This window comes from Lagopus leucura, unplaced genomic scaffold, assembly GCF_019238085.1.
Source record: "Lagopus leucura isolate 7727_CA_CO unplaced genomic scaffold, USGS_WTPT01 Super-Scaffold_100029, whole genome shotgun sequence".
Lineage (NCBI taxonomy): Eukaryota > Metazoa > Chordata > Aves > Galliformes > Phasianidae > Lagopus > Lagopus leucura.
In genome coordinates, this window is record NW_024962280.1 from 3,611,662 (window position 1) to 3,639,236 (window position 27,575).

The 27,575-nt window shown below is 42.4% G+C and overlaps 1 protein-coding gene across 1 annotated transcript; it reads right to left on the bottom strand.

Moving 5' to 3' along the window:
* Positions 1-1,094: 1,094 nt before the first annotated feature.
* MECOM (MDS1 and EVI1 complex locus) lies at positions 1,095-26,510 on the bottom strand. The gene is made up of 11 exons (XM_042881037.1): positions 26,376-26,510; positions 24,166-25,703; positions 22,459-22,546; positions 19,964-19,990; positions 12,469-12,635; positions 11,150-11,227; positions 8,399-8,568; positions 7,221-7,365; positions 4,639-4,875; positions 3,652-3,838; positions 1,095-2,764 (listed from the first exon to the last, which is right to left on the bottom strand). The coding sequence occupies exons 1-11, from the start codon at positions 26,508-26,510 to the stop codon at positions 2,630-2,632; spliced, it is 2,907 nt and encodes a 968-aa protein (XP_042736971.1). The 3' UTR covers positions 1,095-2,629.
* Between the last annotated feature and the right edge of the window lie 1,065 nt (positions 26,511-27,575).

Below are 27,575 nucleotides of genomic sequence, written 5' to 3' on the forward strand. Positions count from 1 at the left end.
GAACAACACCCTGGTATTCCGAAATGCAACTTAGAACCTGCAAATGCAGTTGTGCTGCCTGGGGGGATATCTGGCCAGCAGCACCTTCCCATGCCTTTGCACTGAACTAAAGGCCTCTGGTTTTGGAAGTACTTTTGGCTTCGCTGGTGCCAAATTTAACCAAACTTCCCACAAATCATAGCCCCTCAATGCTCCTTTCCCACTGAACAGTGCTGCTTTTTGCATGCGGTTACTGCACTGGGACAATGCGAACAGTCTTATGCCAGCTTCCTTCCGTCTGGTGACAGCAACCCTTGGTCCTATTGCAAAAAAAAGACTCAAGACATTTAAACACAAAGGACAGCCATGTGCTGCAGCTGCAAAGGGCAACACTGGGGAGTGGCGGGGAGGGTCATCCTCACTATTCCCTTTCAGCCCTCCAGAAGTATACTGAGATTTGAGGTTGGGATTGAAAAGACCAGACCAAGACCAAGCTAAGATGATCAGAGAGCAGAGATTGTCTTACTACTAAGATATCAGAGGGCTGCAGCACCTCTCCTATGAAGAAAGGTTGAGGAAACTTTGTTCAGCTTAGAGAAGGCTCTGGGGAGACCTCACTGTGGCCTTCCAGTACTTGAAGGGAGCATATAAACAAGAGGGGTAATGGCTGTTTACAAGGGTGGACAGTTATATGGCAAGGGGGAATGGTTTTAAGCTGGAATACGGGAGGTTTAGGTTAGATATGAGAAGGAGGTTTTTCAGCCAGAGGGTGGTGAGGCACTGGAACAGGTTGCCCAAAGAGGCTGTTGATGCCCCATCCCTGCAGGCATTCAAGGCCAGGCTGGATGTGGCTCTGGGCAGCCTGGGCTGCTGGTTGGCGACCTGCACACAGCAGGGGGTTGGAACTGGATGAGCACTGTGCTCCTTTTCAGCCCAGGCCATCCTGTGATTCCATGACTCTATGACTCAAGCTGCTGTACCCCAAGCACTGGTTACTCACAGCGCTGCGACACACAGGCGTGCGCTCTTCACTCCCCAAACTGCAGATGAAAAATGACATTTCCGACCTGACCCAGATAAAAAAAACAAGAACAAGCAAAAAGAAAAAGGATTCCTTCAGTTTTGTAGTCCTTTATTTTTTTTTTTTTAAAGTTGATCCTCCCATAGTAATGTACTGAAATGCGTAACAGTTACATTGTACAAAGCATTTAAAGAAAGTACCTCAACTTGCCGATTATTTCAAAATGAGATTATAAACAAAAGGAAAAAGAAATCTGGTCCCTCACTAAAGGCCAAAAAAACCCCCAAAAATAACTGAATGCCTTCCATTCTTTATTTATTTTCTTTTTAAACATAAATTTGGAACACTTCATCTTACAAATAGGATTAACATGAACATAACATCACACAAGCTCGCAGACAACCAGCATAAAATATTGGGTACAGTTTTTAATCAGAAGAATCATGCTTTCATGAAGAAATTATAACTGTTTATACAATTGAATCAATTTACCGTATTACAAAACAAAAAACTAAGTCGCATCTATTAGTTATTTAGTTCATTAAAAGGAAAAAAAAACAAATAAAATAAAAGAGGAATGTAAGAAAATTTCAAACACTGTTTTGCACTCCCATATACACAGATCAGTTCACCTCACTTGTGTTTTTAAGTACATGGGTGCCTACATCATAGCGCAGTGGGGGACTGGAGCAGTGCTGTTTGTTACAGGAACAGTGCTATTCTTAACCAACAAACGTTTGTTTGCCAACAAATAAATACATGGTACACACAACACAAAGAAGAGATGAGAGGGAAGGGGGAAAGGAAGCGACACAACAGAAGAGCGACATGATTGTCTAAAATTAAAACCTCCTTACAATGATTGGAACTAGTGGTGCTGTCGATGGACGCGGTGCTTCCACGGAATTATCGGGATGATTCAGCTTCTTGGAGTAGTGAACATTCATAGTTTACAATATACACAAGCCTCCTATGTATTGTTTCTCATAGTTCTTTTTTTTTTTTCTCATTTTTCCTTTTTTTTTAAAACAATGCAGTTGAGAAGGCAAAAGAATTACGGAGAGAACAAAATATTCCCTGTTACTTCTTTCTACGTTTCTGATGGATAGTGTGCATTTCGTGTAGCTGTTTTCTTTCTTTCTCTGAAGGGCTAAAATGCATAAAGCTTTAATGAAGAGATTTGTACATAAAAGCAACTGTTCCCAATCCTGTGTCAAACTATTTTACACAAAAAGAAAATCAATTCAGTTCCTACTTTAAAGGAGTGCCCGTGTGTGTATCAATGCAGTCTTAACCCTTTTGCCCCTGCCTCTCAAAGCCGGGTGAACTGGAAGACACTTTTTCCTGGCCCCAGTTTACATAATCCACTGAAACTCTTTTTTTTTTTTTTTTTTTAAGTCGCATTGATCCTCCAGAAGTCAGCAGCTGCCTTTGCTGTGCAAAACAAAATATTGAGAATAAATAGTTTCTTTCTTTTTAAAATTATTCAGTTTAAGGTCACCGGACTTTAAATGAGTGACCCTGCAGATTTATAAGGCATTCTGCTCAGCAGTCTTTTAAATAGTCATATATGAAAGAGCCATGCTACTGGTTTGGACTTGGTCCCATTCTTGGTAAGACTTCACAATGTCATACGTGACTGATGGATTGGATGGCGCTGGATTCTGCAGCAGCTCTCGCCATGCTGTGCCACATATTGGGAGAATTGTGGGATGCAGAATGAAGGGAGTCCTTGTCAGAGAGAGAGAGCATCATGGCGTACGCCTGGATGGGGAAAGAAGGAAAAAGAAGAGGTCATGCTGCAAGTTCTCTGAGCTTAAAACCTTCAGCTTCCATCTGCTTACGGCGTCTTTTAGACCACGACTGGTCTGCTAAGTTCAATGGCAAAAAAACTGCAGTGCATCAGGTGAAACCTGTCAACATTTCCACTGATGTTTTTGCCCCACTGATACTGTTAATTATCTGAGCCTTCCCCTGGCTTCATGAAGCTCTGAAAAAAGCGCTGATAAAAGGCAAGGTCCCAGAGACTCTCATTTGCCTTCATGTTACAGTAAATAGGCTTCTTTCAAGAGCTTGAAGCATCACATTATCTTTTGGCTGCTATGGTATCTCACCAAATACCACAGTCTCCTTTGCTGCGACCTTCTCCACAGCTATATTCCGCAGTTTTTAAAATACAAATCTTTCACAAGGGCTAAAAAGATCCTTTTTAAGAAATGCCCCTTGAATGTTAGCTCAATTATCACTGTTTCTAAGTCATGCTCGATGAGGTAACATTAACAGACTATAAAAAAAAAACACCACAAAGACAAGCCAGAAGAGCAAGTAGCATCCCTACAGTTAAATTGCATAGCATCCACATAAACACGTGGGATGCCTGAAAGCAGGGAGCAGATTTCTTATCACGGCAGGTGGCAGACAGGAAGAAAAGCAACACAGAAGTAAGAAAATCCCCTGGTACCAAGGCCAGAGCACCCTGTGCTGTCTCACTGTAGTGGGAGTGCAGTGGGAAGCTGAGGGACGCTCAGATTAATGGAGGTGAAGCCCAGCCCTGCCTGACCAATCTGAAAAGACTTTGCCTGCCACAGACTAACAGCTTAATCCTTTAGGTATTGGGTGACAATAACATTTTAACTGAGTTAAGCTTTTACCTGGGATTTGGATTTCCTGTACAATGGTTGTTTTAGGTCCTCTGGCAGCTGGGAAGTATTGAAAGCTGCCAATTCAGCTTCACTATATTGATTTTCTTCCATTTTCCTCATTTTGAGGCTATCTGTGAAGTGCCTTATGTGGTCCAAAGCTGAAAGTCCAGTCTTATTATATTCCTCCTCTTTATACCTACAAAAACACCACAGAGGTTACAGGGACTTTTAACATCAGTTAACTGGAGGCTGCCAGTGAACTGCTGCCGCTCAACACTATTCAGGCATTCATGTTTACTCCCAGGTTTTTAACCAAAAACCATGTGTGCTGCAGAGCAGCCTGGTAAGCAGGAGGTTGGAAGGAGCCCCCAGAGCCCCTTGATGTCCTGCTGGTGAACTGCAGTGCATGGTCACGTTGGCCAAACCACCCTTGGTAGCATTTAGTGCTGCCCACCATCACCAACTTAGCGTTTAAGGCTGATCCTCCCTGCAATCCCTCTTCCTCTCACATTTACACCTCTGATTTTTCTCCTTTTACAGGTTCATAAACCACCTTGTGCTGTGGCACCATGGTCCTGAAACAAAAGGAACCACGTTTTCTATTCTAAAAAGGAGCAAGTGGGAAGCAGGAGCAGAAGTGGGAGAGGCTGTCTCTCTTCTGTGGTGTCTCCACAGCCTTTCTTGAGACCGTTATGGAATATTAGAGTATGTTTAAGGAGCAGATAACATATCTCCCATGAACATTTCCTGTCTCACCCAGAACATGACAATAGTTCCCTAGGCAAACTTATTTTTCCCCTTGGAGGCCATAGTTTGCATGAAGAGACTGAAAACAGGGCTGGTATTGACCAAAACACGGACGGACGTTGCTATCGTAACGGGAAAGTTGGCTACCTCAGACAGGTTCCCACAGCACACAGTTTGGTGCTGGCACTCTTGTATGGTTTATTGTTTTTATTTGTGTATTGAGCAAACCAATACTAGGAAGAAACCAACCTGCCAGGGGAAGCTTTGCAGTTCATGTCCAAAGTACTCGTTTCCTCGTAATCCTCCTCAGGAGTCCCCTCGTGTATGTCACTTGTAACAGGCTCTTTGACCGTTTTCCCTGCCATTTCACTTTCTTCTTCTTCTTCGTCCATCATTACTTCATCTTCTGCCTCTTCGTCATCCAACAAATCTGAGTTCTGGCTGTTTACCATGGCTTTTTCATCCTTAAAGTGGCTGCCATTCATTCTGAAAGTACCAAAAGAAACAAATGCGATCATCAGAAATCACTCATGAAAACTCCATGCCAACGGGCTGCCAGAGACAGATCTAAAAAAGATGTACCAGTAAAATAACAGCATTTCATTTAGGCACTATTGTAGAAAATTCCACTAGAAATCAGTGGGGCATTACAGTGCAATCAGCACGAGATTTTCCTGTCATTCTGAGAGCCTAAACTACTGTTCAAGAGGAAGGATGTTCAGATATCCATTCCAAATTTTCTCACGCATTATTTCATCTCATATTTCCAATCATGTATGTAGTCTAGGCAAAACAACTCATTGACTTTTTGCAGAAGCCATAAGGGGTCGAGAAACTCGGAAAATCAGATCTGGCATTTTCAACAGTGACATCCAATACCGTGTTCAGCGTTTTAAAGTCCAAATTGCATGCATAATTAATTTTGCACACCACCATCCATTTGGAAGCCATATTACTTAACCAAACGTATGGATTACATACATGGGAACCTAAGTGATTCAGCTGAAGACCCAAAGAGTTGTCCGTAATATTGCCTCCAGACTGAACTGCATTACTGACTGATTTGAAGAATTAAAGAAAGATCATAACACGTTTGAAATGAGAAGTCTTTAGTCTTATGAAATGAGCACGTGGAGAACCCTTTGCTCCACACAAGGTTACTGCATTGTCTGTTGCATCCAAACTTTCCTCAACTACTTCCTATGGGATCTTTTCAAGGGTATAACATCCACGCTGTAGTAGGGGCTCACTTGCAAACGGCCTCAATCACCAGGCTTGGATCTATCTGCAGCCACATCACATCCACTGCATTCATAGAGGGCCAACAGTAATCAGCACAACTGTGGCATCAGCAAACGCAAGGCCAGAAGCGCTGAGGATACGACTGGGCTGAACCGATGGGGCCACATGAATGCAGCCACCAGCCTATCTGCTCTACTGCTTTACGTAGCATGGAGGCCTTGATTCAGCTATTGTTCTAACTGTGCTAAAGGTCCCTACTCTTCCAGGAATACAGTTACAAAAATGGAAACGTTATTGTCTGCCTACAGTTGGTGACTGTATGGGACAATATGGGATACAGCAAAAGTTTTAGCTAGATAAGGATGAGGCCTATGAACATGTTTGATATCTAATGTGAGACTCACAGTCATAACAGATGTACTTTTCTTCCCTATGGAGGACATACAAGTGAAAGATAGTTTATTACACAATAGCGTAATTTCATCTATTTTCTGAGCAAATTCCAGCTGATTGTGACAAGCATTAAGAAAAGTTAGGGAATGGTCTGTTTGTATCACAGTTTTGAAACATCTGAGGCTATCCAGAGGCGGGAGAGCTGGAGCAACCACCCCCTCTCTAAGTTAATCAGAGCAGTATCTCTTTATCATCTTTTATTTAAATAGGCAGATATAAGAAATTGCTGACTATAGCTTAGGCTGCCAACTTGCTTGTTATGCTCGATTGAGGCTGCAAGGAATGAAAGGGAGATGGACTACAACCAAAGTAACAAAAGCCATGTGATTAAGAAAACAGATTCTCTAATTATGCTTTCAAATGCAGCAATTTGCCAGGGATAAAATATCCATCAAAAGCAGTCTGAAGTGCCAAATTTAGAAAGGAAACACTGCATAACCCAGCAACCTTTTCACTTTGCTGACTTCCTGTTGGAGGACATGTTGAGACCAGATGTGCAAAGAAAAAATCCCAAGCCCTCATAGCCAATCAAGAAGGAATGAAATTTGAATATGCATGTAATCACTTAATCCAATACTTGCAGGGAAATTTTTGTTACGTCCACCATTTTTATTCCTTCACAAAGACATCTGGAAATTGAGAAGACAGTGAAGTTTGTCACCAACAGTAAGAAAGTTTTGATGTCGATAATGTAATGCCAACTCAAAAGCATAAATAATTCATAACGCAAAACCAGCCTCACAGAAATATGTATAGTTGATATGTGTATCCCTTTACAGCCTTTTTAGCTTAGCTGTAATCTTTATTAGCTGAAAATACTTCGAAATGGCCTCTCTTCTACTAGCTTAAAAGAACCGAAACACGTACACTTAATAAATCTTACCAGGTGTTCTCACCTACCCACAGCCTTACTGACTTTTTGCTAGCAAGCATCCTTCTAGGCACTGAGTCAGTTGCAGAACAGGACTTCTTAGATATAATGCTCCATTTCATTTAAGAATTCAGCTTACCCTTCTTTACTAACTACACATTTAAATTACATTTAAGTAATCCTTCCAGGTTTAGCTATTGGATGTAGAGTCCACCTGTTCTGCTGTGAATGTAAAACAAAGGAAACTGTAACAGTCACAACTTACCTCTCCTCTGAGTTTCGGGGGGACTGATTGTTGTGGTTGCTGTTTCCAATAAAATTCCTAATTTCTGTGAAGTAAGAATCTTCCTTGTCATCTAGGATGGCCCCTGTGCTTTCCAGTTCTGAGTGAGGTGAAGATGTTGCAGTACCTTAACAGGAGAAATAAAGGACATCTGTTGTTCCTCATTTACATTTGCTATGCTGAATCTTCTAAATCAAATTGAAACAAAACTGAAATGATGTTTTAACGGGTGAGACCCAGTGAGAGCTGTTCATGGTGCTCTGCCAGCTTTCAGCTGTAAAACTGGCATTTAGAAGAGAAGAGTTACTATCCACAGATGAAGGTGGTTCCCAGTCAAAATGACTCTTTCCACTTATCTTCCCCATTACCCTGCAGCTTCAGAACCATCAGTCAATAACCAATGGCTGAACTGAGCAAATGGAGCTTAAATTTAGTTATGAATTCTGTAGGTTTCCATCAAGTATGAAGCAGGCATTGACATCATCACCCAGGTTTGTTAGCACTGAGACCAGCTGAAGACATCTTTGTGAACCGGGGAACACACAGCTCTGCCTTCAGTACGTGCACCTGGTTATTTCCACTGGAGCAAGAAGTAAACTGAAAAGACTGCAGAGGTTTATGAAACCCTGCAGATACCTTAACCAGACCAACGATTCTCAGCACAGAGTGCTGCCTCTGCTGCTGCTGTGAGGTGACAAACTTGCTCTGGGGCATTTACCTCCATCACGGGGATTTTCAGCTCCTGACAGTGGGAATATTTTACAGTGTGCCAAGAAAATCTTTTAGGGTACCCCCTGAGACTCTAAAGCTGGGATGTCTATCGACAGCCAAATCGCTGGGATTCAACCAATTTTCCCAGACTGCTCTCACAATGTTCTGGTTGGCTTAATTAAAGCCAAAAGAAAAGTCATCATCCAGTGGTATTAAGTTATACAAGGGTAGAGTTAATGCTGGGATTTTCAAAGCACTTTAAATGTCTGCAGAGCTTAGGCACTTACATATTTTCCAAAAATCCCCTCACCAGAGCAGACAGTGCAGAATAACTTGTGCCTATTGACACTCTCAGAGCTCAAAGTCAGCACTGAATGGGAATGTGAAGTCCTTGTATGCATACGTGAGCTGCACACAGGGGGTAATGGAAAGGGAAAAAGCATACGTACCAGACATGTTGCCATTCTCATGCTTTTTTAGATGTCTGTCAAGATTGGTTTGTTGACCAAAACACCTGTCACACAAGTGACACTTGAATGGCTTCTCTTTATTGTGGATATTACGGACATGTCTCTGCAGGTTGGAAGATATGCTAAAGGACCTGTCACAGTATTTGCATCTAAAAAGGCAGAACAGGTGGGGAGAAAAGCGTTTGTTAGTTGCTTAAAACGTCAGATTTACTCTAAGAGACATGAAGCACCTTCCAAGATTTGCCTAACTACTCAAACTCTTGGTCCCTCTTGTGCCAAAACCCTCCCTCCAAAGTGCTCTGGCTGAATAACTGGAGAGCCGTGCTCTTGGAAAGAAGACATCACTTTTACAATTGGTTTTAATCTTTAATTCACATTACTCTTTATCTCTTCAATACTGCTCTTAGGAATGAGCATCATATTTCAGAGTTAATGGCATCAAATTAGCCTGGGTAATTGATTCCCATGTTTTTTAAACTGTTGCACGCAAAGTTGGGAAGTTTGAAAACAGTAGAGCAATAACTCTATTGTTTCATGTGCTGCCAATACAATACAATTAAACACTTTTGGAAAAAAAACATGAAACAGATCTCTTCTAATGCTCAAATAAGGTAAAAAGGGCTATTTCTTTTCCTATTCTAAATTATACTGTGTGATTAAATCTTTTCTCGAGGAATTAGCTTGCTTGATTGCTAATCCCAGAGGAAATTTGGTTATCTTGCAAAAACCAGCAATAAACAATTCCAACCTTTAATACTGTGCCAATGTGAGTAGTTTAGTCTATCACTCTGGTACCAGAGGCATCAATTTTCATACTCGGCAGTGATTTGGAGTCCCTAAAGCCTTTACTGCATTGCTCTTTAAGCCATTACTAAGTCATACTATAACTATTCCAAATTCTCTTGCTGGCAACCAGCCAACAGTCTTCACCACTTTAGTTTCTCAATCTTTCATTTCTCCTGTACTTCTCTACATGTCTCTTATGCTTGTCAATGATGTCAATTTTTTAGTGCTGAAATCACCCATTATGCTACTAATTGTTCCTGGCTTTTATGTCACGGACAGGCATTACATGCATCAAGACATTTCTTCAATAAAATCAGATGTGAATCGCATTTCCCAAAGAGACTGGAGGCAAAAAAAAACACCAAAAAACCAACAACCCCACCATATTGTTTCCTCCCCAACAATGAGCTTAGTCTTCTCTTTACAGGTCATAAAACTGTGATGCAGAAATTCGTGCATTTGTTTTACTGGAACATGAGCTGGCTTCTTTCCAGCTGATTTAAATTAATCTTTCATTTTCAATAAGGCAAAGCTTCCATATGCATTTCTGTGTGTAACTGTCCTGGATAAAATATCACATACGTATCCTTATCAACAAGAGAGTACACCCACATGGGTTTTGGTTACTCAGACCTCAGAAAGCATCCAGATATAAATGCAGTCATGTTTTTGCAACTGGGATCTTTCAGAAATCAGATGATTGACAAAACACCCAACTTTAGGCTTAAAACAACACCACAGAGTTCTTACCAAAACAAACAAACAAACACAAACAACAACAAAAGCCCACTTGGTTTTTGTAAGGCAAAACATGGCTGTGAACCCTCTTGAAAATCACTTCGCCCTACTCACTTCAAAGTGCCATCCATCCCACATGGCAAAGACAGGACTGCAAATGGTGCCTGGGTGGCTGCTTATGCCAAAAGAATTCCACAGGCTATGACCAAAACCTCCCGCCATCTCTGCAGTGTAAATACAGAACAGCAGCACTGCATGCAGCCACCCTTGCCCAGAGGAGTACAAAAAGTGAGCTGGGGGTCGGCCTCTTCTCTCGTGTCATTAGTGATAGGACCAGAGGGAATGGTTTCAAGCTACGGCAGGGGAGATTCAGGCTGGACATGAGGAAGTATTACTTTTCAGAAAGGGTGGTCAGGCACTGGAATGGATGCCCAGGGAGGTGGTGGAATCACCGACCCTGGGGGTGTTCAAGGAAAGACTGGATGTTGTGTTGAGGGACATGATTTAGTGGGAGCTATTGGGAATAGGTGAACGGTTGGACTGGATGATCTTTTAGGTCTTTTCCAACCTTGGTGATTCTATGATTCTAAAAAGCCCTTTTTTAAACAAAGGCAAGTTTTCATGTTTGCCATCCTCAAAAGGTTCTGAGAAACAAAGATACATTCCCACAAAGAATAGAAATTTCCTGGTGAGTTAACTGGGGAGAAACGTTCCGCTGGCACGAGGCAGCCCACTTCCAACATCAAGTCAAAAAGTCCACCCCAGCTCTCCTAGCAGTGATCTGCCTGATCACAGGCAACCCTGCTTACCAAGGACTGCCTATTTTTAGATACAAAATCAAAATGGCAATGGTGGGTAGCAATGAGGGTTTGGGCAGCAAAATGTGCCTGCTGATATCAGTGGGGATTATCTAGATAATCGAAAGGGTTCAGGCTCATGCACAAGGTGCCACAGCTGAGCAGACAGGTGAGTGATGCTGAAGCGCCTCTCCAGCATCATGCACACACCTTGACACGACAGCAACCACGTGGGAACAGCTTTGCTTAGCCATGAGGACATGTCTTTTCCAATGGCAATGTGTCTCACCCCCCAAATTCACTGAGGTCAGTGACAAAGCCACCATTAATATCCACTCTTGCACACGTGTCCCCTTGCTTTATTCACATAAAATGCACAACCACCAATGTGTGTAACTGGCTGTGGTACCTGTAGGGCTGCTCTCCAGTGTGCGTCCTCAGGTGACGGGTTAGGTTTGCAGATCTGGGGAAAATCTTGCCACAGTATCTGTGGTGAGAAGAGGTTCCGTAAGGCAATGCAAGCAATGCTGGCTTTGTTCCAGTCTGAGACGTGCTACAGGCACAGCCCTAATGGAATCACAGCTACGTGGTACTATTGGCACTGCTTTAGTGTAATGACACCTCAATAAAAGCATCAAATAAATATAAGTGATTGAGACATACACACACGTAGGAATGGAACTGGAATTGCTGGCACCAACCAGCTTTTTTTCTGCATAAGCAAATGGCACATGGAAACATACTAGTTTCAGAGATTGCACAAAATCTCTAATCTCACTAAGTGCTTATCTGTCACATTCAGATTTGGAATCATGAGGATCTGCTATTATAGTCTTGGATTTCAACTTCAATGTAAGCAAATTTCAAACCTTTCAGCCAATTCTACGTGTCAGCAAACGTGACATCATCTTGTGCACTGAATTGGATCAGACCTGACAAGACTCAAAGATTTAATCCATCAAGGTATATTTCTATAACAACACGTCTTGAAAGAAGGTTACATGTTTTCAGAAAGATCAGATAAACCAATGTGCCAATGTCAAATACCTGTGCATTCTGGAGATGACACAGAGATCTACATTTAAAAAATCTCCAAACTCTATAATATGGCACAGGAATAATAATGATTTTATATATACAACATGCATAAATATATGTGATACATGAAATACATACTATATAATGTAAAATATATAATGTGGATACATCCTGATAGATACAGATATTATCTACCTATATACAGATATCGTGAGCCCTTCCTGCTCATTTAAGAAGCGTATTACTATTCAGTTTATAATTGTTCCAGTTCTATTAATCACATTCAGCTCATTTTTGTATGGGGACAGAGCACACACAGCTCTCAGTAGAATGAGGCTGGTGGCTGCTTAACGTGTTGGCTTTGAACATTGCATCCCTTAGTTTTTAAGACTGCATTTATTTTTTTTACATGACGTGCAAGCCCTCAAGACAGCTAATTCTGCTCTCCTTGACAAAGCTCCTATTCATGTTGGTTCTATGTACAGTCATCTTCATTTTATGTCCTAATAAGTCATCTGTTTTATCACTGATTCCTTTGGATGCCAAAGGGAGGAAAACATGAGAAGAACAATTCTGTAGTTTACAATTAAAAAAAATACATCAATCAATAACAAAAACACACTCGTGAATATGAAAGTGATGAGGCAATCTAGACAAGGAGTTGTTTATGGAGTAGGTTTGTGTTGTTACCTGCAGGTGTAGCGCTCCTTGCCCTTGCGCAGGAGGGTCTCAGGCAGAGCACTTGGAGGGGCTCGGAAGTTGAACATGGATGGCATTGACTGGATCATCTCATTGGCCTCTGGCTTCAAGGCACTGAAACTCTCCAGCTTTTCGGCCATGTTTTCTATAGCTGACATCTGCAATGGAAGATGGCACAACAGTCGGCACGGTCAGTACCGCTGTGGGTTTGTGTCTGTGGTCAAAGTGCTAAGCATAAAGGACACAGACTTCCCAGAAGACATACAAAATAGCAAATGTAGAGCTGCAGTCACAAAAACTACTGGGCAGAGTATGCAATGAGGTGGCCATGATGATGGCCCTCTCAGAGTAACCCCCATAACTGCTGCAATGGGTCTGATCCACTGCAAGACCAGTACACAGCAGAACTGCTCTAATGGCTACAAGTAAAGCTGCTTCCATACAAAGTCTAAATCAGCCATTTCATGTTATTTTTAAGCCTCAACAGCTACAGAAACAGAGCTGTGCAGCCGTACTCTGTGGGCGCGTATGAGTGTGCAGCCCATCTACTGAAACCATTGGCCTCTTTTAGACCAAATCAATAGAAAAAATAGAGAATTCGGTAAGAGATGAATTCCTACTTTTTTTTTTTTAATTATGGACTTTCAGAGGACAAGTACCTCAAAGGACACAAAGCACTCCAGCTAAACTAGCAGATGCAACAAGCCGAGAAGCTCCATCGTTGTCCCAGCCACATCCAAGCGTTCAGTCAAATCTTGCAGATCAGAGTCAAACGTCATGACATAAATCCATCAGAAATGAAGCTCTGGTGGGTTTGGTGCTATTTATTCATTCACATTACCCACTAGATGCCTGTCAGGTTTTCTTACAACCTCTTAATATTTCTACTCTACCTTCAGTTGCTTGTAAACCCTATGCACTTTGGGATGCTGCCTCTTCCTGTAGCTGTATGAAAGGGCTTTAATTTTCAGAGAGAGGGTATTAAATAATTTCTGAAGATTGTTTCCCTTCAAAGTGTCTGGAAATGACCACAAGAAATGGCTCCAAAACTTCCAACATTGTCACATAAAGAGCTGAAGATTGCTGCTGAGCCTCCTGACAGGTAAAATAGCTGCCTGCCTCCTACTGTCACCATAAACAAATGGAAAAAAATAAACAAACAATAGAAATGCAAGAACTGCACTTGAAGAAGGTGGGCGCACCGGAGATCCCATGCCACAAGCATGCAAATTGCTTCATCATAAACCACAGCATTAATCAAGTGCTATCTATCAGAACACCTCTGCAGCACATTCTTCAGAATCCACAAGGACTACTCTGATTCCCTTTGCTGTTATTTTAATGGGAAGAACTGCACATTTGTCTCCAGACAGGGCTCTGCAGGTGCTGGCTAGCTCTGGCTTTGGTCTTTTTTTTTTCCCTTTAGCCCACAGCCTGCCCTCTCATTTCATGCTCAGGCTCCTAATGCTGAGTACAAATTGCAATGTACAGAGTACCACTGCCAATTTGCCAAATGTCTTTCATCAAACACGCTGCAAAAAAAAAAAAAGAAAGAAAAAAAAAAAAAGAAAATCTCAGAGGGAAGTCAAGATACATTTACTTGTCAGGCAACAAATGGGAAAGCATTGCGAGGCAGTAGGGGCTGTAAGCTCTGAGGTTTGATTCATAATCACTCAGCTGCTAAAACATTCTCCACAGATGCAAGTGGACAGCACATTTGTCAATATGAAGGATTTTGACATGTACTGATCACAGGCATGAGATATGTAATGATGATGCTGCTGGGAGAGGAGGTAATTCTATCTCGGCAGAGAGATGTCATTATCAACCCATATGACTCAACATTACCATACATTTATTTTTACAGGACTTCATATTTTTCTGCAGTAAGAATTGATTCTTAAACCTTTTATAGTAGTTCTTCTGCTGCCTGTAACTCCTTCTAATTGTTCCCTGCAAGAAATCATTTATCAGTTTTGCAATTGTGGAAAATTAATGGTTTGAATGAAAAATGACCTTTGGCCTTCAGGCTGATTAGCAGTGACAAGACAGTGTATGGGTTATGATAGCACATATTTATAGTGAAGAATAATAAGGGCATCGAGAAGTATAATAAATGTTTTATTTATGTATATTTAATATTCAAGTCAGTTTCATTATCTAGTGGTTTTAAATCATTTTTGGATCATCATTTCTCACGTACGTGGTTTCCTTCAGTAATATATTAAAGCAACTATTTTCCCCTTTCCATTTAAAATGGCTTAGTCATGCTTATTTCTTTTTATTATCTTTGGGATTTTGCAGAGGAGAAATGGAGAATGAATCTTCTCTCATGTACAGTGCTGTAGGTCAGTACCAACCCTTCTCTGCCACCAGGACTACATCAGTCCTGAGACAGGTATGAAATGAGGATCTAATCTTAAATCCCTCATTCAGAGGAAATACAAGCACTTCCAATTACTATAAAGCATTACGAGATTTCCTAAAATATGTTTCTCACCACAGGAATGACTATTGTGTTTTTTAAAGACTGATCCCTGTAGTTACCTGGTATGATTTATGTGTTTCAAGAAATACAACAAAGGGAAATGCTCAGCCCAAAGTCTTTCCTGATATGAATCAGTGTCACTCTGCTGCTGTCGGTACGATTACAGCAGTGTCTATCTGATAGAGATGGGGCTCACAATATTGGAGCATTTTCTTAAGAATAACAGGGGCAGTAAATTCTTTTTCCAAAAATGCACTTGCAGAGGTTGCAACATCACACAAGCCAGCTCTGATTAAAGCAGGATGAAGACGAGAGATGAGTTTGCTCCCTGTTAGCCTTCCTGCCCAGACTGCGCACCACCATGAAGGTCACCAGCTCCATGCAGAAGCTGATGCTCCTCTGCAGAAAACTTGGCTAAAAAACCCAAGGCTAAAAGCTGACATCAGCAGTAGGAAAAGGAAATCCTACACAAAAGTTTGGAAGGCATCAACAATGCAGATATAGGGAAGCGAGCTGCAAACCACTGAAGGGTTTGCAACCTTCAGGATGCTCTTCTCTGTCACATCTCAGCTGCTTCTCAGCTCTTGCCCTCTGCTCCTCTCTCCCTAGCATATTTGGGATGCCCCCAGTGCTGCACAGCACCTGGCACAGAAACTGCCATGGGGATGATACACACACGTGCAGCACGGGTATGTTACAGCCCATACAAAACCTGTCATCCCTGCCCAACAACGGGGTCTCACCTACTTAAATTTCAGTTAACATCCACCACTCATCAATCCATTTGCAAAATCTGAACAGAGTGATGTGAAATCCAGCATTTGTGGTGCTTAGGACAGAAGTAGTAAGACCAAGCAGGAATTATGAACACTCTGACATACACTTCTGGGGAACCAGTGCCATGGTTTTAAGCAGTGGCCCCAGGGATACACAAATGGTCCTCCAAGGACCAGACCTTCTGCCCACTGTCTGTCACGTGCCAGAAATGAGATGTGTAAGAGCTTTAATTAGTGGTTGCATCTCGATTACTGCACTGGGAGGTGATGGCTTTAGCTCCCATTCATCTCTCTAAACCCACTTTGAATCCATTTGCATTTTTGTCAAGGAGTCCACCAGCACAATTAGGTGCATATGAAATACACTGGCTTTTGTTCCTTTGAACAAAATCCTTTTGCCTGATAATTCAACTGGGTGTCCCTCATTTTTTCTGTATTGTAAAAACTAATGAATAACCATTTCTCACTCAGGTCCTGCTCACCAGTCACCATGTTACAAAGTTGTGGCACAGCTCTCTCAGGCATTTTTTTTCCAAGCTCAAAAATCAAGATCTACTTAAGGCTCTTTTTGTGGGGAAGCTGTTCCCTACCTCTGATCATCACTGTTACACTTTTCTGCGTCTTTTCTAATTCTACTCTGCCTTTTTTGAGAGGGGTTTCAGCTGTATTCAAGACCTGAAAACAATATAACATAATGACATTTTCAGTTCATTTCTGTTAAGCGCTCAGATTGACTTCAAGATGCTTTTCCTGAATGACCTGAGCTAAGAGTTATACCTTCCCCTCTGTGTAACTAGGTACTTACTAACATGGAGTTTCTCTGCTATTTTAATCCCTGGTGACTCAGCTTTTGGTGGAACTCCTGCAGTTAGCTTTGCGTTTAGCTGTTCTCAATAAACTGTTGGCTCTCTGCTCTTAGCCTGTTTGCTCCCTTTCCCGTGCTGTTTACAAACAGATTTAATCCTTCACATCCCATTGACACCCCTGGGTGAAGCTGGTGATACAATCCAACTGCTGCAAAAACTGCTGATGTATTCTTACCTTTCTTTTCCTGTTGGTGGCGTGTTTGGTTTTTGTTTGTTTGTTTAGATAATTATTAATCCAGAAGACTTTCCCTGTTCTGCAGAGCTTCTTTAGGAGCAATCAGGGAGAACCCTTCCTTCAGCTGAAACACAACCCAAGCAGCCTTTACTCCTCCAAAACCCCGAGCTCCTGGTGGAAACTGCTACAGCATCAAGTCTCAGCAGGGTGCTTTGCTCCAGGGATGGTGCTTGAACACCACCAAGCATGGAAACTTTTGGGGATCTGAGCCCCAGCAGGCACCCAGGGCTGCAACCATCCCGTACTGGGCACAGGGAGGAAGGCATGACCCCAAGGAGGGGATCAATGAATTGCCACATCCATGGAGAAAGCCCTCTGAGGAGGCAGGAGAGCAAGGAGGTCCCGTTACATATTTCACACTGCAGTTACGGCCTTACGGACAAGTCATGTCTGCTCCTAATCTGAGATTGGTGACTGACAGCGTTTTATAGGGAGCAGTAACTTTTGATTTACATATAGGAGTTGTTGATTCAATCTACGTCCAGATGTCTGGAAAAGGAAGCAGCTTCCCCCCACCTCCCTCCTGCTCCCTGAGAGCCCATTAACCTCCTACTGACGCAAACTAATATGTAGTCACAATTCCCCAGCTCGGACTCAGAAATGCAGACATTACCATAATCGGCTAAAACAAGTATTTATAAACATTTCAACAGGCAAGATACCATCAGCAGGGGTCCTGAATATTTGTCTTAAAATTTATTAACCAACCACAGAGAAAGTGGCATAAATAAAGCAAGGTTTGTTGTTGCTACTTTTTAAGAATAACCTGATGATATGAAATAATCTAGCAGACAATGTCATCAATTACATGACCTAATGTTTTACTAACGAGACTCCTTCGATGCTATTATCATAAAAACAACTGACTTTATGGTCACAACTCATGGGAAAAAAATGGTTCAAACGTTTGCTTTCTATTTTTACTACTGTTATTTAGAGAAATCCTGAAGACCCAACTACCGAAGTTCAGAATTTCTTCCTCCCCGGTTCAAGTCATGCTGCTTTCTCTAAAAATTACAACTTGTGAATTGCTTGTAATGTATCTGGCCATCCAGCCACTTGGCTGAGCTGTACCATGCCCAAAGGCCTTGCACACACAGCTGAACTCACACATGCTGTAAAAAACTTCAGCTGACCTCCAGCTCAGACCCACAAAATCTCTACTTGGGTTAATGCTGTTGGTGAGCGTTTATCTAAATCTAACAGAATGGATCATGTCTTAAAATACACCCCGTAAAATAAAAGCTTCGTTAATGTACTCATTAAAGTTCTTATCATTTATTTTCAAATTAATTTAATTACTTAATGATTATGCTCCACAAGGGGATTGCAAATGAAATTTGAATCTCATTAGACAATCTCTTTATAGCAACTTTCTCTTGATGGGACCAGTAGGGAATGAAAAAGTTCACAGACTAAATAAATTATGGTCCGCTCAAGAGAGGATGCTCCCCATTGAGTCAGACTACAGCATTCCTGCCAAACAATGAGAAACAATGTGAAACAATCTTGAAATATGCGGCACAGGCAACTGTGAATTGAGACAGAAAGGCACATGTGACGTTCAGATTTCTCAAGATGAAGATTCACCCATGAATCAGCATCCCGTGCAAGGCATTTTATGCCTTACATACCTATTGCTGCTGCAGCTGCTCAAGCACTAGCATGGCCTGGAGATTCACGCTCACACAACAACAACAGAACAAAGGAAATCCAAAGACCAAGCCAATGCCAAAGAAAGGAGACCGAAGAAACAGGCTGCGCTGGGGTTTTCAGCTCCCCAAATATCCCCAAACAGAGCATCTCTGAGATGCAGGGCGCACAGACCAAATCACGTCCCTCCATGGGCTCTGGATATGGCCGCTCTGAACTGCTGCAAAGAAGATGCTTGGGAACTCCTCCAAGCCTGGCACCTGATCCTACATCCTAGGGGCTTGTCATCTGCTTGCATAGGACTAATGACGGAAATCTCTGCAGCTTTCCCTTTGGTTCTTCTACTGGTTTTCACTAAGGCCAGCATCGCTGCAACGGGGTTTTGGGTACAGACATTCCCACAGCTCCAGTCACCTCTCTGTGACTGAGTTCATTCAGGATCTGTCCTCAGGATCTTAGACACCAGCATTTCAAGGAGACAAAACGGGCATCCAAAGCCACATGTGCACAAAGCAAAGCCCCATGGCTGCCGTGGAGGAGAGCAGTGTGCAGACATCCCTGGGGCCTCATGCATGCAGGCAGGAGCACATTGCCATCTCTGTCTGGGAAATCCTGGCTTCAGCTCGTGCAACCAGCCCACATCCCACTGCAAGCCATGAGCAAGCATGAGTCAGCCCCAAGTCTTCCCTCTGAGACCCACAGCCGTGAGGGTGGAAAAAATCTGGGGCAAGTATTGATGGGTTCAGCGATAAGAGGAGCAAATCTCGGTGCTATTCCACTTGCATCTGTAAAAGCAGTTGCTGTGGCTCTTTTTTTGTTTTTTTTTTTTTCAAGAGCAATTTAGATGTATTAAAAATAAGTTTTATAAAAATAGATGAGCCTGCTTGAATGCATCCCAGATACTAAAAGCAGAATTTCTGTTCACACGAGGGGGGACTGTAACTATACACACAGGACAAGTTTGATCCCAGCACTGCAAATAAGTGGGTGTTTTATTCGGGCTTTAAATATAGCAATTAAACTCCAAACTTCGAAGCTATTAAAGTGACTGACTCCCTCTGAAGTCAATAACAAGTGCGAAGTCCTCCGAGGCTCTGTGTTTTAATGTTCTAGAACATAGATTAAATATTTCTAATTCTTGCAAGCTAACAATATTTCAGCCTGAAAATTGTCACTACAATCTCTGAAGGAAAACAACTTGGAACATTTTCAGTTCGGTACAAACAAAGAGCGCATTCTGAAACCCTCGCTTAGGTAAAGCTCCCATTGCCATCACCAAATAAAAGCTGCAGGATTAGATCAGTGAAAATAAAGCCAATTGGACATCACACGGCATTTACCCGCTACAGCGCTCTGTGGGAAAGCGTGGCGTGCTCTGTAATTGTGTGGGAAGTTATCCTTCATATTATATTTTTCTTATGCAATTTATTTCACAGCGATTAAATCAAAAATATAAGCATGAACTTACCCAAATTCTTTGATCAGGCAATTGGAACTGGGAGCAAAATTGAAACAAAAACAACACATTATTCCTGCGCTGGAATCCTCATTGCAATCAAACTACTAATTAAGATCGCATTTAAAGATACTAATTAAGACATTATCCTGAATGATCTGTTACACTGGGGCATTCTCTCCCTAAAAAGGCAATCCTTGTTACAGTAAATTATTGTGAACACACAATTATCTGCCTCAATCTCTTGCAGCTTTGGGGTCACTGGCACTGGAAGGGTTCTGCCCAGGCAAAAGCAGGGTAAGGACAGCACAGTTTATGACCTTCATCTCTACTCCAAAGCCTATTTTAATGATTAGTCTGTTACTGCTCCTATTATCCAGTTTAAAGAAGGAAGTCAAGCTTTTGGTTAGACTCAGTTCAATCAAACTGTTTCAGAAACAACCTACAGAAATACACGTTTGTAGGACAGGAATGATAAAAAATATTTTGTTCCTATCTTACAGAGACAGAACCTGCCAGCAGAAAATGGAAAGTTACGGGGCAGTCCACACCTGTACTTTACAGGGGTGAATGGGGCTGTTAAACAAAAGCAGTTTTCTGCAAGGCATTCCCCAGCCCTCTATAAACACCGAGCCAAGCTCTGCTTTTGCAAACAAGAGGCTCCTTTTTATTAAAGTCAGCAAGAAAGCAGATTTGGACATTTGCTTTTTTGACATGACACGTGATGGTGATTTATTTTTCTTTTACAATGAATTTAGAGCGCACATTACGCTCAGGACTTTTCCATCCACCTATCTCCCACGAGGTTACCCTAACAGACAGGTAACTGGTAACACAAAAGCCAATAGTTTACCATGGAATTATTTTCTATTGCAAATGAGAAGTGTGGAGGGATGGGCCAAGAGGTGCAAGGCAGCCATCTGTGCACACAACAGGAGAACCCTGGGGTGGCATTCAGCAGTGGGAGCCATCCCTGCTGGCCTCATGGCACAGAACTGGCCCCTGACACCTGACATGCTGTTTGCACTGGCACTGTCCTCATGCATCAGCACAGTGGGGCAGGTCCTGCTCACTGATAGTAGAGCACTCACTGCTGTTTCCATTTCACCACGTTAACCTCTCCCAGCATCCTCTACTGACCTTCCTCCAGGTCTCCTTGGCTTCATAAGGCAGTACCCAACTCCTTCTCACCCCCAAATACCCTCCTAGCAAGGCAATTTGGCACAAGCAGCCTCCTTCCACACCACCAACCACTGGCATCATCACACCATCATGTGCTAAAACTCACAAAGTCCCTCAAACCCAATTTAATTAAACAACACAGATGCACACCTGAAGATCCATCAAGGGACTCGTCAAAATTGTATCATTTCTTCCACTTTAAATATCTTCATTTAAATAATTCACCATTCATTTACAACCATTTATCTGCTCTAACAGGATCACTCACTTGATGAAGAGGAATCAGCTCAGTTTTACACCAGGGGACACAAGGAGGATTCAGGCCTCATTTGGGCACTGGTGCATTAGTCCTGTCTGCTACAAAACGGGAATTTTCACTGATCGCTTTGCAACCCTGACAAAAAAACATAACTCAGCAGGAGGTGCTGAGCTGCTATTAAATCCTGTACATAAATTCTCCACAATTTTAATACTTAATAGACCCTTCACTTCCCACAGGCACTGGAACTGAAAAGGGCTGTTTTGCTGCACTTTCCCCTCATGGAAGAGTGTTATGACTGCATACCTGCAACTACACATGCCATCAGCTCATCAGCTGTCCTTCCCAGGTCTCCTTAAGTCCCATATTTCAGAATACATTCCACAGAACTTAACATTACAACTATTGTTGTCATTGAAGGAAAAAAAAAAAAAGACTTACAAATTATTGTTATTCAGCAAATAAAAAGTATGATTAAGGCCTACGAATGAGACAGCAGCTCTAGTATAGCATGGCTTTGGGCATGAAAGAGAAGGGATCCTACAAGATCACTGCAAGTGACTACTGCCTAAAAGAGATGGAGTGTTTGCATTAGGAGGCCCGAATGCATTGGGTAGAAGGTGTTGTCTCCTTTCTTAGATTCCTTCAATACTGACAAAAGCAACGGATCTTACAAGAGCAGGCAAATAGCTGGAAGGCTCAGCTTTGCTTGCCCAGCTTTGAACCTACATCATCTCCCTGCAGGTAATATGGACTCCACCACAACGGCCCTGAAGAAGACAGGGCAGCTGCAAGTCTTAGTGGTTATGTTCTGGTTTTGGAAGAACGCAGTTCTCAAACATGCATGTAGTTTGAATCTGGCTTCCTCTCTAATCAAAACATGTTGTTTCATCTGCAAAACATCAAGAAGCCCAGAACAATGCTTACGCTTTTCCACCACAATGGTGAAGCAAAAACTTTGTGCTTTAGGAAATCCAAAAATGACTAAGGCTGCATTCATTTATCTGCACCTGCTTTGAAGCATCAACAGGCTTGTTTACAACATCGAAATTCCCAAAATACTTACTTGTGGATGAAACAAGAATCCCGGAGAAGGTCTCAAGTATTTCTCTTTTAAAGCTTCGAGCGGGTCAGTTAGCTTTCTTTTCTCTACTCTGTAAATGTTAAAATTAGATTTTCTTATGATGAATCAGTCTCAGACATTAATAATTACACAGCTACTCATGTTTAAAACGTCCAGTTACATATCAGGCAATTTGTTTCTCAGAGGTAATGGCCAAAAAGGACAGTACGTCAGCTCTCAGTTCCTGCACACAGCCCACTGCTATGGTGGGGGCTGTGAATTGCTATTAAAGGCAATGGTGCCATTTACAGAGGAAGTAATTCCACTTCAAAATGCCAGTAATTATGACAGTAAGAACCAATGACTAATTACTATGGACTTTCATGAAGAAATAAGGCAACCAAGCGTGTTCTTCTGTTGGGAGAGTAGAACTGAAGGCAGCAGGAGCTCTGAGCTGAGGTGCTGCCCGTGCAAGACCTTGCTGTGACCAGTGATCCTGCTGTCCTAATGCAGATGTAACTCACAGCAAAGGAAGGCTCTCTAACAACCTCATGCTATGTTGCCAGAATTTCTATGGCTCTTGTTAGTTCGTAGCACAGGACCATGAAACACGACTCATTTTCACTGCTTCAAGTATTTAAAGACACAAAGAGAAACTATGGTCCAATACAGATATCAAACAGGCATAAGCAAGATCATCTCAATAAACAGCATCACGTTACATTTCTTCAAAATGAATGCCTGTTGTCTTCTGTAACAGCATTCTGCAAAAACTCTGCCTACAGCACTTCTTTCTTAGATAAAGCAATAATAAATTAAAATCATTTTCACAGCCCTAACTTTTTTTTTTTTTTAACAGTAGGCTGTAAAATCAGTCACTTAGGTAATAAACATTTTATTTTTTTGGCTAATATTTCCTTGGACTAATTTAGATGCATGACTTCAGCTGACTGCAGATATGCAAGCAGAAAGGCAAAGGGCAACCAGGGGCTGACGCACACGGGATGTAGGTGAAATCCAGCTCCCAGTGGCTTCGGTGTCAGCACTACTGGAAGACACCGAGGGGTCAGGATTTTACAACTCATTTTTAAAACCTCACTTGACAAACAGCGTCTGCTTCTGTGCCCGTCGAAGCCAACACAAAGGCTCCCATTGATTTAATAAGGTAGATCAGATTAACCAACCCACTGGTTAGGCTTTGTACACACAAGGCCATTGTGCCTCCAATTATACTAATGCAATGCCTAGATAAATCCACCCGTTACTCAAATCAGTGTTATAAAGGGCAGAAATCACTCTCAATTTCCACAGTTTTATACATCCTGGGACAAATCTGCTTATTTGAGATACTGCTGTTTAATTTAGGAAGAACAAAGAGGTGGTGTGCAATGGCAACTTTCGAGACGCCCTCTAATCTCCGGGGAAGGAAGATGCAGAGAGCAGTAAAGCCACTTGGCAAGAAGCAATTTGTGGCCAACTGGTATTGCCAAATAAACAGTAAATACAAATCAATGACGCCAATTCATTTTTGGCTAAGAGGCTACACTACTGCACACCACGCTGCACAGGTTTAACTGGTAACCCACTGAAAGCAAGGCAGTAATGAAGACTTGCTAATTACGGCGTTACTGGAGCCGGGCGGTGCAGGTCAGCCTGGTAGACCTCACTGCTGTGCCAAAGGGTGCCAGGACGCAGCACACGGTCAGTTACCTGTAAATGGGATCCATAAAGAAGGGAGTCGGTCGGGCGTGCTGCAAAGAGGCCTCTGACGTTTTCCTCTGCTCGAGGTCACCTCCTTTCTTCTCACCAAAGACGTGGTTTTTCCGGGGCTCGGCCTGTTTTGTGCCGCTGGCTCGACTTCTACTGCCCATGCTCAGATCTAGAGGCTGGTCCTGGCTTGCTGCAGGAGGAGCTGCTGGCTTTGAGGGTATGGGAGTAACTGGCTTCTCCTCCTTACGCTTAGTGGTGAGGTCAAAGGGAGACTCAGAGCTTCCCTTTGGGATCTTCTTGAGTTCACTGGGTGATTGGGGCTCCACTTTCAAGGGTAACGGTCTCAAGTCTCTATCAGGAAATGGATACATTGATTGAGAGAATGCTGGAAAAAATGGGAGGGGAAACATGGAAGGGTAAGGTAAGGCTCCAACTTTTTTGTCTTGCAGCCCCACAAGTCCTGTTGAACCAAAGTATTTTTCAGCAATAGAAGCAATAGCCTTTATAGAATCATTCACCGCTCCTGACACCGCAGTCTGCTCCTCTAAAGATGGTGAGAAAATGGAATGATTGCTGTGTTCTTTCTTATTATTTATTGAAGCCAAACTCTGCAGAGAGCTTACTTTGTCTTTGAACATTTTACCATTTTCTTTAAATTTCTCTTTCTCACTTTCAATGTCACTTTCCAGATCAGAGCCAGAGGTGGTTTCCAGGTCACTGCCACTGGGGGTACTGACATCGTCAAGGTCACTACTCTCTGACTGGTCACTGAGTTTCTCATGCGGCCTCTCTTCAGAGGACCTCTCTGGTTGAAGCTCCACTGGCTTATTTTCCCCTACAGATGGTTGCTTATTTAGTGCCTTCAAAATATCCTGGGTGGCTGGCAGTATCTGAGGGTTGGTCATGAGGGGACTTTGACTTTTGTTTGTCTGATCTGCGCTTGGTAGTCCTTTAACAGGAGAGCTAGTAGGTAGCAAAGGTGGCCTGTGGTACAAGCCTGAAGGAAACAGACCAGGGAAGCTAAAAGAAAATCCAGGAGCTGTTGGAAAGGTAAGACCAGCAGGATGCCTATTGGCTCCAAAATAGTCAGCAAGGCCCGGATTTGCATGATTCATATTAACCATGGACGTTTTATCCATAGCTGGGGTTCCAGGAAGTGAAATGCCTTGGCCAAAAAATCCTCCTGCTGCAAAATGGTTCTTGCCCTCACAAAATCTCCTGTGTTTATTTAAGGAAGACGTAGTGCTGAACATTTGTCCACAGTCTTTGCACTTGATTTGGGTTCTGCAATCAGCATGCATGCGCTTATGACGACAAAGGTTTGAAAACTGAGTATAGGATTTATGGCAGACCTCACCTGTATGTAAACAACAACAACAACAAATCTCAGGCTTTATGATAATTGCCCCCACCCTCCAAATTCTGCAAATAAAACCATTTTTTTCACCCTCCAAGTATCTCTCAGGAAGCCATAAGAAGTCTGTGTGCACAAACGATATTGTACTATTCCAAAGCAAGGCATCAAAGGAGACAAATGTCTAAAGACAGCACCAAAGAATCCTCCAGCAAACCAGAAAAGGTATGTAGTGACTAAAAGATACCATTTTTGTTCCTCGTTTGCTCCTTTCATTGCAGTTTTGCACATCTGATACCATTATTTTGCATTGCATGAGCACCCAAAGCCCTGCCAAGAGCTGTGGCTCAGTGCTTTGACACTGTACAGTCACGGTGCCCCTGAGTGAGCACTTGTGCCTCCAAATGATATCCATCAGTGTCACTACGCACAAATGAGAAGTTAGTCATAAACATTTGCAAGACCAGGAATGTGACAGACAGATCTGCCTGTCAGAGCCTTTGGCCTGCAATACCCAAAGATATGACAGAGGTGAAGGAGAAGACAATCAGATATTTCCAAGTGCATACCATTATCAACAAGCATCATTTTCCATTTACAATTAATGACGTTAAACTCATGAAAGTCTAGGCTATAACTTCTAGAGTAACCACAGTCTGGTACTCTCACATGCCCAAAGCATTTCTATACATGCAACGCACACAGCGCCTTGGAAGCCATAACTATGAATTCCATGTCTTAACAACTTTGCTAGTCTTAATTTTGCATATTTCTCTTTTGCACATGAAAAAATACACTCTATTTCAACAACATTTTCCTTTAAAATTGCAACTGTATTTATTTGCACGTCCAATACTTGGAACAGCTCAATGGATTTCCTTTCAAACTCCTCTGGGATGAGAGCAACTTCAGCCTCGAAGCACTTGGAGAAAGCCTGAAGGCCTGGAGGGGAGGCCTGAGCTAAACTGCAACACTCACTGTGCCACAGCATAGCTTCCAGACAGCAGCTTTAGTAGCAAGAGGCTGAAAGCATCTCCATCACCAGTACAGGGTAAGGCACACATCTACAGAGAGTGAACCACGTCGCTGAACCAAGTGGGATTTTTTTAGTTCTCTAGTACAGCTTCATAACACATTTCTTTTCCTTCTTGCATTTAACTTAGGTTACCATTTTAATTATTTTTCTGTCTTCTTTTCCCATCCTCTTGGCCAGCCGGGACAGCAGGCAGGTCCCCAGGCTGTGCTATGGGCTGTGCCCTTTCAATACATTAACATTTGTCAGCACCTCTGGACTAACTTGCTTCTACTGGTATCAGCTCTAGCTTTGTTTAAAAACAAGGCAACAACAGTAACGGTAAGCAGCGATTATCCCTCTGTAATAAATCCCCCCCCCTCTTTTTTTCCAGCCAGGAAAAAGCAAGTGGTTACTGTATTTTTATTTAATTTGCGTTATATCATAAGCTCTCATCTTTCACACATCAAAGCCACACAACAATACACATTGTGTATTCTGAGGCCTTTTTAACAATCATTTTCAAGATTTGAGACAGACTGACATAATTTACAATGGCTCTATTTTAAGCCCGCAGAGGAAACTGAATTGAATGTATCCCATCCTGCACTGTTGGTTCCCATGAACTGCAATCACGTCCTCTGACTTCCACTCACACCGGGGCCTGCACTAACCTTCCTGCTCGTCCTAATCTCTGCCCTTGAGAAACTTGACCACTTGTTGTCATGTCTCAACTGTTTACCTCTTCAGCAGGCTGCTCCGTATCTCTGCAACAATGCTCCCATTGTTTGAGGGTCTGATCCTGCCCATGCTGCACCCACCCCTTTTCCCTATTCATGTCTCATTGACAATTCATGGGGTAAAGAACGCAGAATTAGGCCCAAAGACAGGAAATTTGCAATGCAGTAATTCAGGAAGAATGTCTGTTGCTGTGTATCAGTCAGTGTTCCTGTTGGAAATCTTCATTCACAAGGAAAGAAACAGAAGGAAAAAAAGAAAAAAACAAGGGAGAGGGAGAGGGAGAGGGAGAGGGAGAGGGAGAGG

What these genes read in the sequence shown, in the direction of transcription:
- MECOM (XM_042881037.1), bottom strand. Translation starts at nt 26,510, where the DNA reads ATGCTGTGGCACAGTGAGTGTTGCAGTTTAGCTCAGGCCTCCCCTCCA. An exon ending in AATCCATTGAGCTGTTCCAA is followed by an intron (nt 25,704 to 26,375) that starts GTATTGGACGTG and finishes TGCTGTCTTTAG; the next exon opens with ACATTTGTCTCCTTTGATGC. An exon ending in ACTGGAGAGCAGCCCTACAG is followed by an intron (nt 8,569 to 11,149) that starts GTACCACAGCCA and finishes CTGCCTTTTTAG; the next exon opens with ATGCAAATACTGTGACAGGT.